At 37.4% G+C, this 12,630-nt stretch overlaps 1 protein-coding gene across 4 annotated transcripts in view; it reads left to right on the plus strand.

Moving 5' to 3' along the window:
• ATG10 (autophagy related 10) overlaps positions 1-12,630 on the plus strand; it is a 224,691-nt gene that overhangs the window by 51,986 nt on the left and 160,075 nt on the right. For 2 of the 4 annotated variants that reach the window (XM_067731158.1, XM_067731159.1), the window contains exon 3: positions 5,783-5,890. The exons of the other annotated variants lie outside the window; for them this stretch is intronic. In XM_067731158.1, the coding sequence (XP_067587259.1) occupies positions 5,783-5,890 (108 nt within the window). The remainder of the gene's footprint in view (positions 1-5,782; positions 5,891-12,630) is intronic. 4 annotated transcript variants of the gene reach the window in all.

The following is a 12,630-nucleotide window of genomic DNA, read 5'->3' on the forward strand; positions in this document are numbered from 1 at the left end:
AGGTATGTGCATTTTAAGTTTAGATAGTTATTGTCAACTTGCTCTACAGGGAGGTTATACTAATTTAAACTACCCTGCCCTTGGCAATGTATGAGAGCGCCTGCCTGTTTTATCCACATCTTTGTCTACAGAGTGTATTTCACTTTGGCTTTCTGATCTTTGCCAGTCTGATAGGTAAAAAATGGTATCACATAGTTTTAATTTGCATTTTTCTTATGGGTAACATTGAACATATTTTTATATGATTAAAATCCATGTATACTTCCTGTTTAGTGAACTGTCTATTTATATCATTTGCTTATTTTTCTATTGGGCTGTTCCTCTTATTGGTTTGTGAGAACTATTAATATGCTGAGGAAATTAAAGCTATTTATATATTGAAAAAATTAGTCCTTTTCTATGATTTGAGCTACAGATCTTTTTTTCACATTTTAATATTTGCCTTTTGACTTTATGGTGTTTAGAATTTTTTCCATGCAGTAGAATTTATCATTATTTTACATGACTTCAAGATTTTTATTTACTTTTTAAATATCCTTTAAAAACTTTTAGGGAATTCCTTGATAGTCCAGTGGTTAAGACTGTGCTTCCACTGCAGGGGGCACGGGTTTGATCCCTGGTCGGGGAAATAAGATGCTGCAAGCCTCACAGCCAAAAATAAAAAATAAAAAAATAAAAATAAATAGATAGGGCTTCCCTGGTGGCGCAGTGGTTGAGAGTCCGCCTGCCGATGCAGGGGACGCGGGTTCGTGCCCCGGTCCGGGAAGATCCCACATGCCACGGAGCGGCTGTGCCCATGAGCCATGGCCGCTGAGCTTGTGCGTCCGGAGTCTGTGCTCCGCAACGGGAGAGGCCACAGCAGTAAGAGGCCCGCGTACCACAAAATAAATAAATAGATAGATAGATAGATAAAGGAGTTTATAATCTTCCAGTGTTTTCATTGTGAACACATTTATGGTATTGTTTTCCTCATTTAAATCTTTATTCCTTGTTTTGGCATAAGGTGAAGGGCATTCCATCTAGATGACCTGAGGAGTTTTGACTGTGAGGATGTGTTCTCTTTTTATTAGTGGTGTCTGGGTTACATACAGCACCTGCATTTCCTATTAGTTTCTCTTCTACAGTGACATTGTGGAGCAACCTGCTTCGTGGCAGTGGGCAGCAGGGAGTCCTGATGGCAGAAGTGTAGTTGGACATGGGAAGGTTTTAAGTTATGAGATTACTGGCTGTTACAGATGACCAGGTCAAGGCTGGGCAAGTTGCCAGAGAGTAGGGTTTGAGGTGGTAGTGAAGACCATATAAAAAGCAGTCTCAGCACAGTCGAAGCTCCAAGATGAGCATCCACAGAGGCAAGTTTAGTATGTGGAGTGCTCCGAGTGAGCCCTGGAATTCCTGAAAGTTGGGAGCTGTTTGTGGCCTTTTCTGCAGAGGCAGCTGCAGAGTCTGTGGTTGGCTCTGTTCTCAGAGTTCAGAAGGGGACTCCAGTGAATTTAGTGCAGTGGTTCTCTACCCTGGCTTTTCATTAGAGGCTACTGGGAAGATTCTTACTTCACCAGTCTGAGGGTGGACCCCAGCAACAGCATTTTGAAAACTCCTCAGATGATTCAGATGTGCAGCTAGGGCTGAGAACCACTGTTTAATGCAGTCAGTTTGCTGTCCCGCAGGGATTGCAGTGCTCCCTGCCTCAGTGCTTCCAAATGTGCACACAAATCACCTGGAATCCTGTTAAATACAGATTCCAATTCAGAAGGTCTGAAGTGGGACTTGGGATTCTGCATGTCTAACAAGCTCCCAGGTGACCCTGAGGCTGCTGGTCCCCAGACCGCACTTTGAGTGGCTTGAGCTTGTTATTCCATGTGCAGAGCCTGGCGTATACCAGTCCGCGAGCATAGGTAAAGATCTTTCTACCATGATTCTGCTCTCTGGCAGAAGTTGCTTAGTGTAGTAGAAAGAACACAGGCCAAGAGGCTTGCCTTCTACTTCTAGCTCTGCCACTAATTAGCTGTAAGGCAGCTTAAAAGTGCTTCAGTCCTTCACCTTCTTATCGCTAAAGCAGGAGGGTTGAACTGGGTAAGCTGTAAGGTTCCTTTTGTTCCACCTCCTCCCATGCAGGTCCGGGGTGTTTTCAGACTCTGTGGGGATGAGGTTTTTATGTGGAGGACAGTCTAGATTCTAGAGTAAGGACCCTGGCTTCCCTTTGCAGCCTTTCTTTCTCTAGGGATGGGGACTAGGCCCTGATCTTAGGATCAACTGGAGGAAGTAAAACTAATCAATGTTAAAAAATTAAAGGAGGTTAATGTTAAATTGTAAGTAGAAAAAGAATGCAGGGAAGCTAGAGCAGAATGTCCACTGGAATTTTCAGGGGGAGGTTTGAGTTCAACTTTGTTTACTGGCCTTGATTTACTGTAGTGCCAGTTCAGAGGGCAGTTTTCATACCTTTATGTTTGTTGTCTCTAAAAAAGCATCCTTCAACAGCGAAGAATAAAACTTTTTCTGCCTTAAATTAAAATGATGTGGGAGAAAGGCCTACTTATGTGGAAGTAAATGTTTGAAATGCTATAAAACTCTCCTTTTTCTATATTTAATTTTTCAAGGCTAATCTTGACTATTAAGAGATTGATACTGAAAAGAAAATCACCATGACCAAATATAGGCTGAGTCAAAAACTCTTTTGCACCTCCCTATAGACACTAATAAATAGTATCAGAAATTGCCTAAAACAGAGATTTAAATTGCTTAAATTATAAATAATACTGAAAATAATGTCTCTATCTTAAAAGATACCAGATAATTTATTTAGATTTTATAACATAGGTATACAGGAATTTCTGACTCACCTCTTTGATGTCAAAGGAGGTGTATTTTGCATTGTAATTAGAGTTTTACTAAATTGTAGCTTCCCTTAGGAAGAGGTTGTATGACCAGCACTCAGGTATAGAAAATATGAAATAGAATATTTATCCTCATTTGATGAATTATACTCAGTACACACAGTTTAGCTCTGACTTTTCTCTGAATATCCTATGATTTTTTTTCTCTGTTGCAGATTATTTTTATTTTTTTAAATTTTTTTTTGGAAAAGAAGTGAAACCATCTTTTTTTTTTTTTTTTTTTTTTTGCGGTACGCGGGCCTCTCACTGTTGTGGCCTCTCCCGTTGCGGAGCACAGGCTGCGGACACGCAGGCTCAGCGGCCATGGCTCACGGGCCCAGCCGCTCCGCGGTATGTGGGATCTTCCCGGACTGGGGCACGAACCCACGTCCCCTGCATCGGCAGGCGGACTCTCAACTGCGCCACCAGGGAAGCCCTGAAAACATCTTTATTAATGGATGATACAAATATTATAATTATAAAATCAAAAATAGTCTATAAACAAACTTAGCAAAGTTGCTGGCTACAAAGTCGCTAGATTATTTTTAAATTGCAGACTGTGAGTACTTTTTCTCAGAAACACATACTATTATGGTTTTATTGTATTTGGTAAATCTTTTATATAATCAGGTATTGATTATCATAATGAGAGTGATAATATAATACAGTAGAAAGTCTCATTTTAAACTACTAAATGCAATATAGGTCACTTTATAAAAAGATTATTTTGGTTACAAGTGACAGAAAATCCAACTTAAGTTGGGTGAAGCAAAGAAGGGACTTTTGGGGTCCATGTAATTGAAAAATTTGAGGGTAGAGCTAGCTTCAGGTATGATTGGTATAAATAGTGTAATCAGGATCTGGTCTCTGCATATTATGGCCTTGCTTTCCTCTACATTGGCTTTATTCTCAGGCTCCATTTAATCACATGATGGCTGCCAACACTGCCAGGGTTTTATCTTTCTGGTTCAAATCTAGTAGAAACGAGAATAGCTTTCACTAGAATTTAAAACAATAATTCCATCTACAAAATGTAGAACTTTAGTGAAATAATAGAAGATGATAGTATTCGATGCCTAATAGCTTACTTTACAGGCAGGAAGGATATTCAAAATATTTAACAACCTATGGTAGTGGCATCAACCAGTCTGAATGAGTTGGCTGCAGTCAATCAGAACTAGTGTTGATCATGACCAGACAGCAGGGCGGCCCCTGTGTGAGTCCTGGCGGGATGACAGCCTAACTAACTGGGAGGTATTAAAAAGATGCCACCAGATTTCTCAGAAAATATAGTTTCTGTATTAGTTTCCTAGGGCTGCCATAACAATGTACCACAAACTGCGTGGCTTAAAACACAGAAGTTTATTCTCTCACAATTCTGGAAGTTGGAAGTTGGAAATCAGGGTGTCAGCAGGGCCATGCTCCCTCCAAAGTCTCTAGAGAAGAATCTTCCTGTGCCTTTTCTAGCTTCTGGGTAGTTGATGGCAATCCTTGGCATTCTTTGGCTTGTAGTAGCCAAATGTTCCTCTTCTTATAACTACACTAGTCATATTGGATTTAGGGTCTAGTCTATTCCAGTATGATCTCATATTAACTTGATTACATCTGCACAGACCCTATTTCCAAATAAGGTCACCAACAAAGTTCCCGGTGGACATGAAATTTGGGAGGATACAATTCAACCCGGGATAGTTACCTAATATCAAATGCTCTTACATAGTTGTCATGACACAAATTTTAAAAAATACTCAATATTAAATAGCTCACAAACACTCTAAAATTGTCTTATTTTATAGTTAAAAACTGGGTATTTTAATCTTAGTAAAAGTATTTAAGTAAATTATGAATTTTTTAGTTTGGATGCTATTTTGTATTTTTTTTTTTTTTTACTACGTCAAATTAAGTAACCATGTTTTTCTTAATTATAATTATTTTAATTCTGTTAAAATATGAATGTTAGTGTGACATTTTGGTGGAGAATTAATAATATTCATTGATATGTGAGTATGTTTGTGCATGACAAGTTATTACATTTTTACACAACTTCATTAAGTTCAAACAAGTTTTGCCTTAAAAAAAATGAAACTTACCACAATTAGATGAACATCATCCATTAGTGTATTTAACAGCAAGTATAAAAAACAGAAGAGAAATGCAACTGGTGAAGGGCTTCGAAATCATATCTTACAACAAACATTTGAAAATGGTGGTAATTGTCTTCAACTCTTTGAATAATGGCTCTGTGGAAAAGAGTTTAGACTCTAGAGGGCAGAACTAGAACCAGTGAATTAAGGTTAAAGGGAAATATTTTAGTGCAATGTAGAACTAAACTTTCTCAATGAACAATGTGTCATATGCCAAAATGGAGGTGGTAGTCATGTAAGGGAGTGAAGTGCAGGCTCCTGGAAGTGCTTAGGAAGGTGCTGAATGATTACCTCTCTGGGACCTTTTAATAGAGATCTTCCCTTGAACAAGAAATTGAAATAGAGGGTCCCTTCTAGCTTCAAGATGCATGTCCTCCTAAAATTTCTATTTCTGTATATGCCATGAACATCAGTATTAATTATGTGACAAGATATTTCTATAAGTTTAGATATTTTTAAACAGCTGCCAACCCATTGTGTTCTATGAATTCTATGCTTTGAAATGCTTGGGGAATAAAAGGGATTTAATCTAAGAGAAGAGGAAACATCATTAATAGGTATGAAAAGTAGGGGATTAAATTTTCTATTTATTGATTACCTACTATGTACAGGGATATTGGATGAATTTCTTTATCCGTATTATCTCATTTAAATATACTTAGTTTTTCATTGCTCGGTTTGGAACTTACGAGATGCTGTAGATCTTAGAATGATGAGTTCTTACAATAATTGGCATTTTCTTATGTATTGTTTGGTGATGGAACACAGGACTGTTCTGATGGCTACATGTGCAAAACACAGTTTCAAATTAAAAATGGGACTGCAGTGTCACATCGAGGAACATCTGCCCGTGTACAAACATGTCTTCCCATGGAGGTGAGTGATTTAACATGTCATGTTTTCCTTTTCAGTCTTTGTAAAGTATAAAGTAAAAATTTAAATCTGATAAATAATATATTTTAAAAATTAACTGCCATCAGATCCTGGACCTGCTGTAGGGGGAGAAGTGAACATCATTTGTAGGAGGTTATTTTCGATAATATTGAGAGCAGGAACTGTGGTAAAGTTAAGATTCACTCCGGGTCTATACAGATTGTAGTAAGCCTTCACCCTTTTGGTTTCTCTTGCATCTAAAGACCACAGATGCCTTCTGTTGCCTGTTGATTTTTTCCCAGTAAAATCCCACCAGGATAATACAGGCCTATACCTCAGCTGCTTAATACATGGATGGAGATCTCTTTACCTAGTCTGCCTTTAATTTTTCTCCTATGTCCTTTAAAATATGCTGGATCCGGGTCTCATTCCTTAGGCAACTTTAACCTTGACTTGAAAATCTTGCTAAATTAAAATTTAATAAGGTGCTAATAACGGCTTAATGGTTTTCTGGGATATTTTCAATTTTCTTTTTATCAAAATGCAAATAGCCTTATTGTACTTTATATTGTTAATAAATTTTTTTATATATCTATTGTAAAAATAAACAGTAGAGAAATATATTAAAAGAGTAAAAAAACTCCCATATGTCCTTCAACTGGAGGTAACCACTATTAATATTTTAGTAAGTATCCTTATACATATTTCTGTCATACACACACATACATACTTGTGTTCTGCAATGAACAAGCATAGCATGGATATCTTTTCATGTCAGTAGATGTAGATATCCATAGTTCTTTTTTAATATCTCCATTGCATTCCATCCTATGGATGCACCATAATTACGTGGAACCCATATTGAAGTAAAATACTTGAATTTTAAAATTGAGGGGCTTCCCTGGTGGCACAGTGGTTGAGAGTCCGCCTGCCGATGCAGGGGACACGGGTTCGTGCCCCTGTCGGGGAGGATCCTACATGCCGCGGAGCGGCTGGGCCCGTGAGTCATGGCCGCTGAGCCTGTGCGTCCGGAGCCTGTGCTCCGCAACGGGAGAGGCCACAACAGTGAGAGGCCTGCGTACCGCAAAAGAAAAAAAAAGAAAATTGAATCAGTGGGAATCTAATTGCTTTAACATAAAGAAAGAACTCTAATGCTTAGAATTCTGAGTATCCTGGTAAAATGGGAAAGGAGACTTTTTTGTGAAGTAAGAGTCCTTTCTTAGGACCTGTTAAATCAGTTCCCTTGGACAGTCCAGCACTAACCCCCTCTGACTGTGTATGATGCTGGCCTGGAAGTAACTCTCGCCTGTACAGTTTAGCTTGCAAGTTATTCCTGAGGGTAGGTAATAAGGTAAGTGCCCCCGAGTAGGTGTTCAAATATTGATTACTGTTTCCTGGTTCAAGTAACCAACATCCTATCTGAAGCCAAGCATGTTGGGAAGCTTTTCAGTTCATTATATATTAGCTTTAAAAAATACACATGGAGATGATGATATAAGAGATAAATTACTAGTTTTTGCCTAACAAGTTGTCAGACATTTGAAAAGCACTAAAAAGTGGTGTTGACAGTGTGAGGGAACTGACACTTTCTGGTTGATGTTTTAACTTTACAAAGTTTGAAGACGTGCACATACTATGAACAGTCTATTCCAATTCTAGGAATTTAGCTTCATAAAATATATTTTTTCAACATTTTTTATTTTCAACATTTCCCAACAAATTTCAAACACATATGAAAAAGTTGAAAGAATTTTGCAATGAACATCCATGTACTCATCACCTGGATTCTACCATTAACATTTTGCTGTGCTTGCTGTATTACATATCCATTCCTGATTCATGTATCAATACATCTTCTTTTTTGATGCAGTACTTTTACATCAAAGTAAATTGCAGACAAATACTTATAAAATAATCAGAAATGTACACAAAGTTTTACATGCAAGTATATTCATTTTACCGTTATTTATAATAGGAAAAATAGAAACTAAAATGTTCAACAGTGGTGGATTAGTTACTTACAGCACATCTCTGTGATGGAGTTTGTGATTCAGTAGGTTTGGACTGGGGCCTGAGAATTTGCAATTCTAAGTTCCCATGTTATGCTGATGCTGCTGGTACAGGAACCACCACACTTTGAGAAACCACTGCAGTACTTTATAATACAATTCTTAGCATATTTGAGATGGTGTACAGCTGAGATGGTTAGCTAATATGATGTATGGTAGAGTTGATATTGCAATAATCTTGATGAGATAAAAAATGTCTTAGGTTGAGCCTGATATGGAGATTCCTGTTAAAATGATTTATTAGGGATGTGTTCTTAGGAGAAAAAGAGTGCCAGAAGCAGGACAGAACAAGGGATAAAAGCTAAGGAAGATTATGGTCTCACTAGAGACTAACTTTAGTCTGATCTCCTTGAAGCTCCGGAGTACGGATACTCAGAATTAGTCCTACTTTGTGTCCTTGAGGCTGACCTTTTGTACTCTGTAAGTTATTGGTTTGTCAGTCAGTCACTGGCTGACGTAGAGATAGACATAGCTTCCCAAGCAAGATGGCTCCAGTATTACTGAGAAATTCTTCAGAGAAGGGGGCTGCTGTGTGTTATCAGCCAACAATTACACCGGCCTTAAGGGGACCTGGGTAGGGCACCAACAGCGTCTACTACCAAAGGGTAATCTGAAGCCAACAAAATGGCAGCTGTAGGGAAATTTATGTATAAGGTCTGCATTGACATGACGGAAATTTGTTTGAGAAAGAGCGAGTGATTTTAGTTGACCATAAGCTCAAGATAAGTGAAAAGAATTCCATGGATGCTAGAGAAAATAACTGGAACCTAAGCTACACTAATGAAAGCATTTATAAATGGATTCCAAATATTGTCTGGGGACCCCTGGAGGGTCCCTGAAAGAGGGGCCCCTGGAGGGACCCCTTTCAAGGGGTCCACAAGGTCAAAACTATTTAACAATATTAAAGTATTATTTACTTCCATTCTCCCCGAGTTTTCCAGAGGCTACCTATGTGTGATATTGCAACAGAATGAATGCAGAAATAGTTATAGGAATCCAGCTGTTTTTAATTGAGTCAGACATTAAAAATATTTGCAAAATGTAAAACAATACTGCTTTACAAACTCATTTATGTTATTTTGGAAAACATTTATTTTTCATAGAAATTTGCTGTTATATTACTATGTATTTTTAAAGTGAATTAACAAATTTTTTTAAAAATTCAATTTTAATTTCTAATATAGTAAATATCCATATATATAACTCTCAAACAAAAGTTCCTTGGAATCCTCAATGAATTTTAAAAGTATAAAGGAGTATTGAGACCAGAAAGTTTAAAAATCACTGATCTAAAGGAAATATTACATTATTACATGTGAAGAGCAACATTGATAGCTAGAATGCATAATGAATGAATCCATAAATAATAGCTGAAAATAAATCATAAGTAGGGTTTATCCATTCAAAGAAGCATGCCATGGGTGGGCTTGAAAATATATTATTATGAGGACTATTTGGGAGCTCTGAAGACCTAGGAAGGTTAGTTGTCTTAAGATATCTAGAAGGCTTTCCTGTGGAAGACAGCGTAGACTCATTTTGTTTCTGAGGATAGAATTAGTTTGTGTCTGGAAATTATTCTAGACAAGTCTCTCTACTGTTTAGAGTTGCCTATAGTGAAATTGGTCAACTTGCAAAGTTGTGAGTTCCCTTCCCTTTCATGGAGATGTTCAGCCACAGAGTAGATAACCCTTTCTCCATAACAGTAGTCACTGATGGAAATGTTCAGATGCTTAAAGCACCAGGCAGATGATGAATGAGTGAAGTGGGGTGATGGGAAGTGGTGGGAGCTGTGGAGAAGTGGAGAGGGAATGGCTCATCCAAAGGGATAGTAGAAATGCAGCTCCAGGTGGGTTTAACTGAAAAACAAACAAACTGTGCAGGCCAAATAAACCATGTGTATGGGTTCAAATGGTCCTTAGGCCACCAGTTTATAACCTAGCCTCTAATATTATAGAAAGGAGTCCTGCATTGTGTAGAAGACTGAGCCAGGGGACCTCTGAATTCTCTTTAGAATTTAAAGCCTGATCCATATCTGTATATCACCTTTCCTATTTATTTGAAAGAATGCCTCTACTAATAGTTGCTTTAAAAAGATTTTTTAAAAAATTGGCCATGTATGAAGTGCAAAGTCAACTCACTTCTTTGTTCTAACCAGAACCGGCAGTCTTGACTGTAGAAGGGTAGCTGGATTCATGATTTTTATGCCTGTGAGTTTAAACCTTTAATAAACAGGATTTTAAAAATCAAAGTGAAATATAATGGAACATATAAGTGAAGTAATTTGTGAAAATCATAAACTATGTCTTTTTTGAATTTTTAAAATATAATTTAAAATGATACTTGAAAGAGTGAGATGATATTCAGAAATCTACTAAATATATTGGGGTAACTTAGTTCTGGTTTTGGGGAGCAGGAGTTCTTATAGGTTAATCATTAGATAAGACATTTATTGTTGAGAGTAGTTTATATGATTTGCTTGTGACATTTCTGAGTTTGTGAAATAACAAGACTGTGGCAATTTTTGAACAAGATCTTTTCTTTACCAGTGACCAAGAGAAATTCATTGCTTCAATTTAAAATCTTATAAATGTAAGTGAATATTTTCAACAGGAGCCAACATAATCAACACTGGTTCTTGAATATCTTATTATACGTAACACTAATTTCTTTTTTTTTAAATTTTTATTTATTTATTTATGGCTGTGTTGGGTCTTCGTTGCTGCACACGGGCTTTCTCTAGTTGTGGCGAGCAGGGACTACTCTGTTGTGGTGCATGGGCTTCTCACTGCAATGGCTTCTCTTGTTGCAGAGTACAGGCTCTAGGCACACGGGCTTCAGTAGTTGTGGCATGCAGGCTCAGTAGTTGTGGCTCGTGGGCTCTAGAGTGCAGGCTCAGTAGTTGTTGCACACAGGCTTCGTTGCTCCGCGGCATGTGGGATCTTCCCCGACCACGGCTCAAACCCGTGTCTCCTGCATTGGCAGGCGAATTCTTAATCACTGTGACACCAGGGAAGTCCGTAACACTAATTTCTATAAGTGAATGTTCGTGCTAATACTTCACTTTATCAACTTAGGACTTTTTGGATTTAACTGAAGACTTTTCTTAGAGAAATTAAGATATCATTTAACACTAGTGAAAAACATGATTTAACATGTTAAATGCTTTAACAAATATGAGCTTATTGTGGAAAGTCTTATCAAAGACTTATTTACATAAATAAAACAATAGTTTGAGAATGGAAGTGGGAGCAAAGGCTCTATATTCATGTTAGACAATTTTTTGAGGAAAATTAGTCATTAACCTTTAAAACTCATGTGAATATTATTGCAAAATAACTACTAAACTTTAAAAATATTTTGTGGGCTTGCCTGGTGGCACAGTGGTTGAGAACCCACCTGCCAATGCAGGGGACACGGTTTTGAGCCCTGTTCCGGAAAGATCCCACATGCCACGGAGCAGCTAAGCCCGTGTACCACAGCTACTGAGCCTGCGCTCTAGAGCCTGTGAGCCACAACTACTGAGCCCGCGTGCCTAGAGCCCGTGCTCCACAACAAGAGAAGCCACCGCAATGAGAAGCCTGTGTACCTCAATGAAGAGTAGCCCACACTCGCCACAACTGGAGAAAAGCCCGCGTGTAGCAAAAAGACCCAACACAGCCAAAAATAAATAAATAAGTAAATTTAAAAAATGTATTTTGTAAGGTTCTAAATTAACTCACTGGCCAATAAAGACTACAATGACTAGAATGAAGAAACAAGGTGTAAGTTTTTTTTTTATTATGTTTAACATTAAACTACTCTAAATAAAAGGAAACAATGAGATGAATATTCAACATGGATATTGATTGTTAATAATGAGTAGTAAAAATTATTAATGAATGCTTAGAAGAGGGAAACGCCTGAAAGTCCTTCCTGTAGAGCTAGCTTTTGTCTGACATTGCTTTGCATTTTATTTTTATCTCTAACTTCTTCATTTATGAAATTCTGAATCAGTTTCATAGAATAGAGATGGCCCAGTTTTTGCCCTTTGATTCATTCAATTTAGATACCCATAAATATTTACTTTAGGTTGGTCAGTTATTTTTTTATATTATTGAAGTTTGGATTCTTCTGTCTGAAGTTCCATTTCTTCCTTTTGATGAGGTATCAGAGATGGGTATTGAGAATATTTTATTTATTCATTTACTATCTTCATTACTTTAAAGCCTGAGGTTACACCTTCAGATTAAATTTTTTAAAACTATGAAAATGATAGATTCATAAAAATAGTAATAGTATGCTACTGGAAAAAGGGATTTTTGTCCTAGGGCCTTGTAGTCCACTAACTGGGACTTGCCTTAGTCCAGGGCAGGTAGAATATTATAGGGAGCCCTGAACAAAAAACAACCTATCATAAATTCCCTGAAGCGTAAAGCTGAGAATCAGTAACAGGAGATGATCTCAATTGCCAAAAGAACATATTCAGAGATTGATGATCTTCTGATGTAACCAGGTCTTCAAATATACACATTTGCCCTAAGGATGTTGTTAAGTGGCTTCTAGGATGAGTAATATTTTGTATGTCTGAAATAGACTCATATATCAGAATATTGTGGGGTTTTTTTTTAATATATAATGGATAAATGACAAGCTACTGTTCTCAGTGTTAACAATTTCTCTGTAAAGCAACTGCTA

This window comes from Pseudorca crassidens, chromosome 3 (assembly GCF_039906515.1).
Source record: "Pseudorca crassidens isolate mPseCra1 chromosome 3, mPseCra1.hap1, whole genome shotgun sequence".
NCBI classification, from domain to species: Eukaryota; Metazoa; Chordata; class Mammalia; order Artiodactyla; family Delphinidae; genus Pseudorca; species Pseudorca crassidens.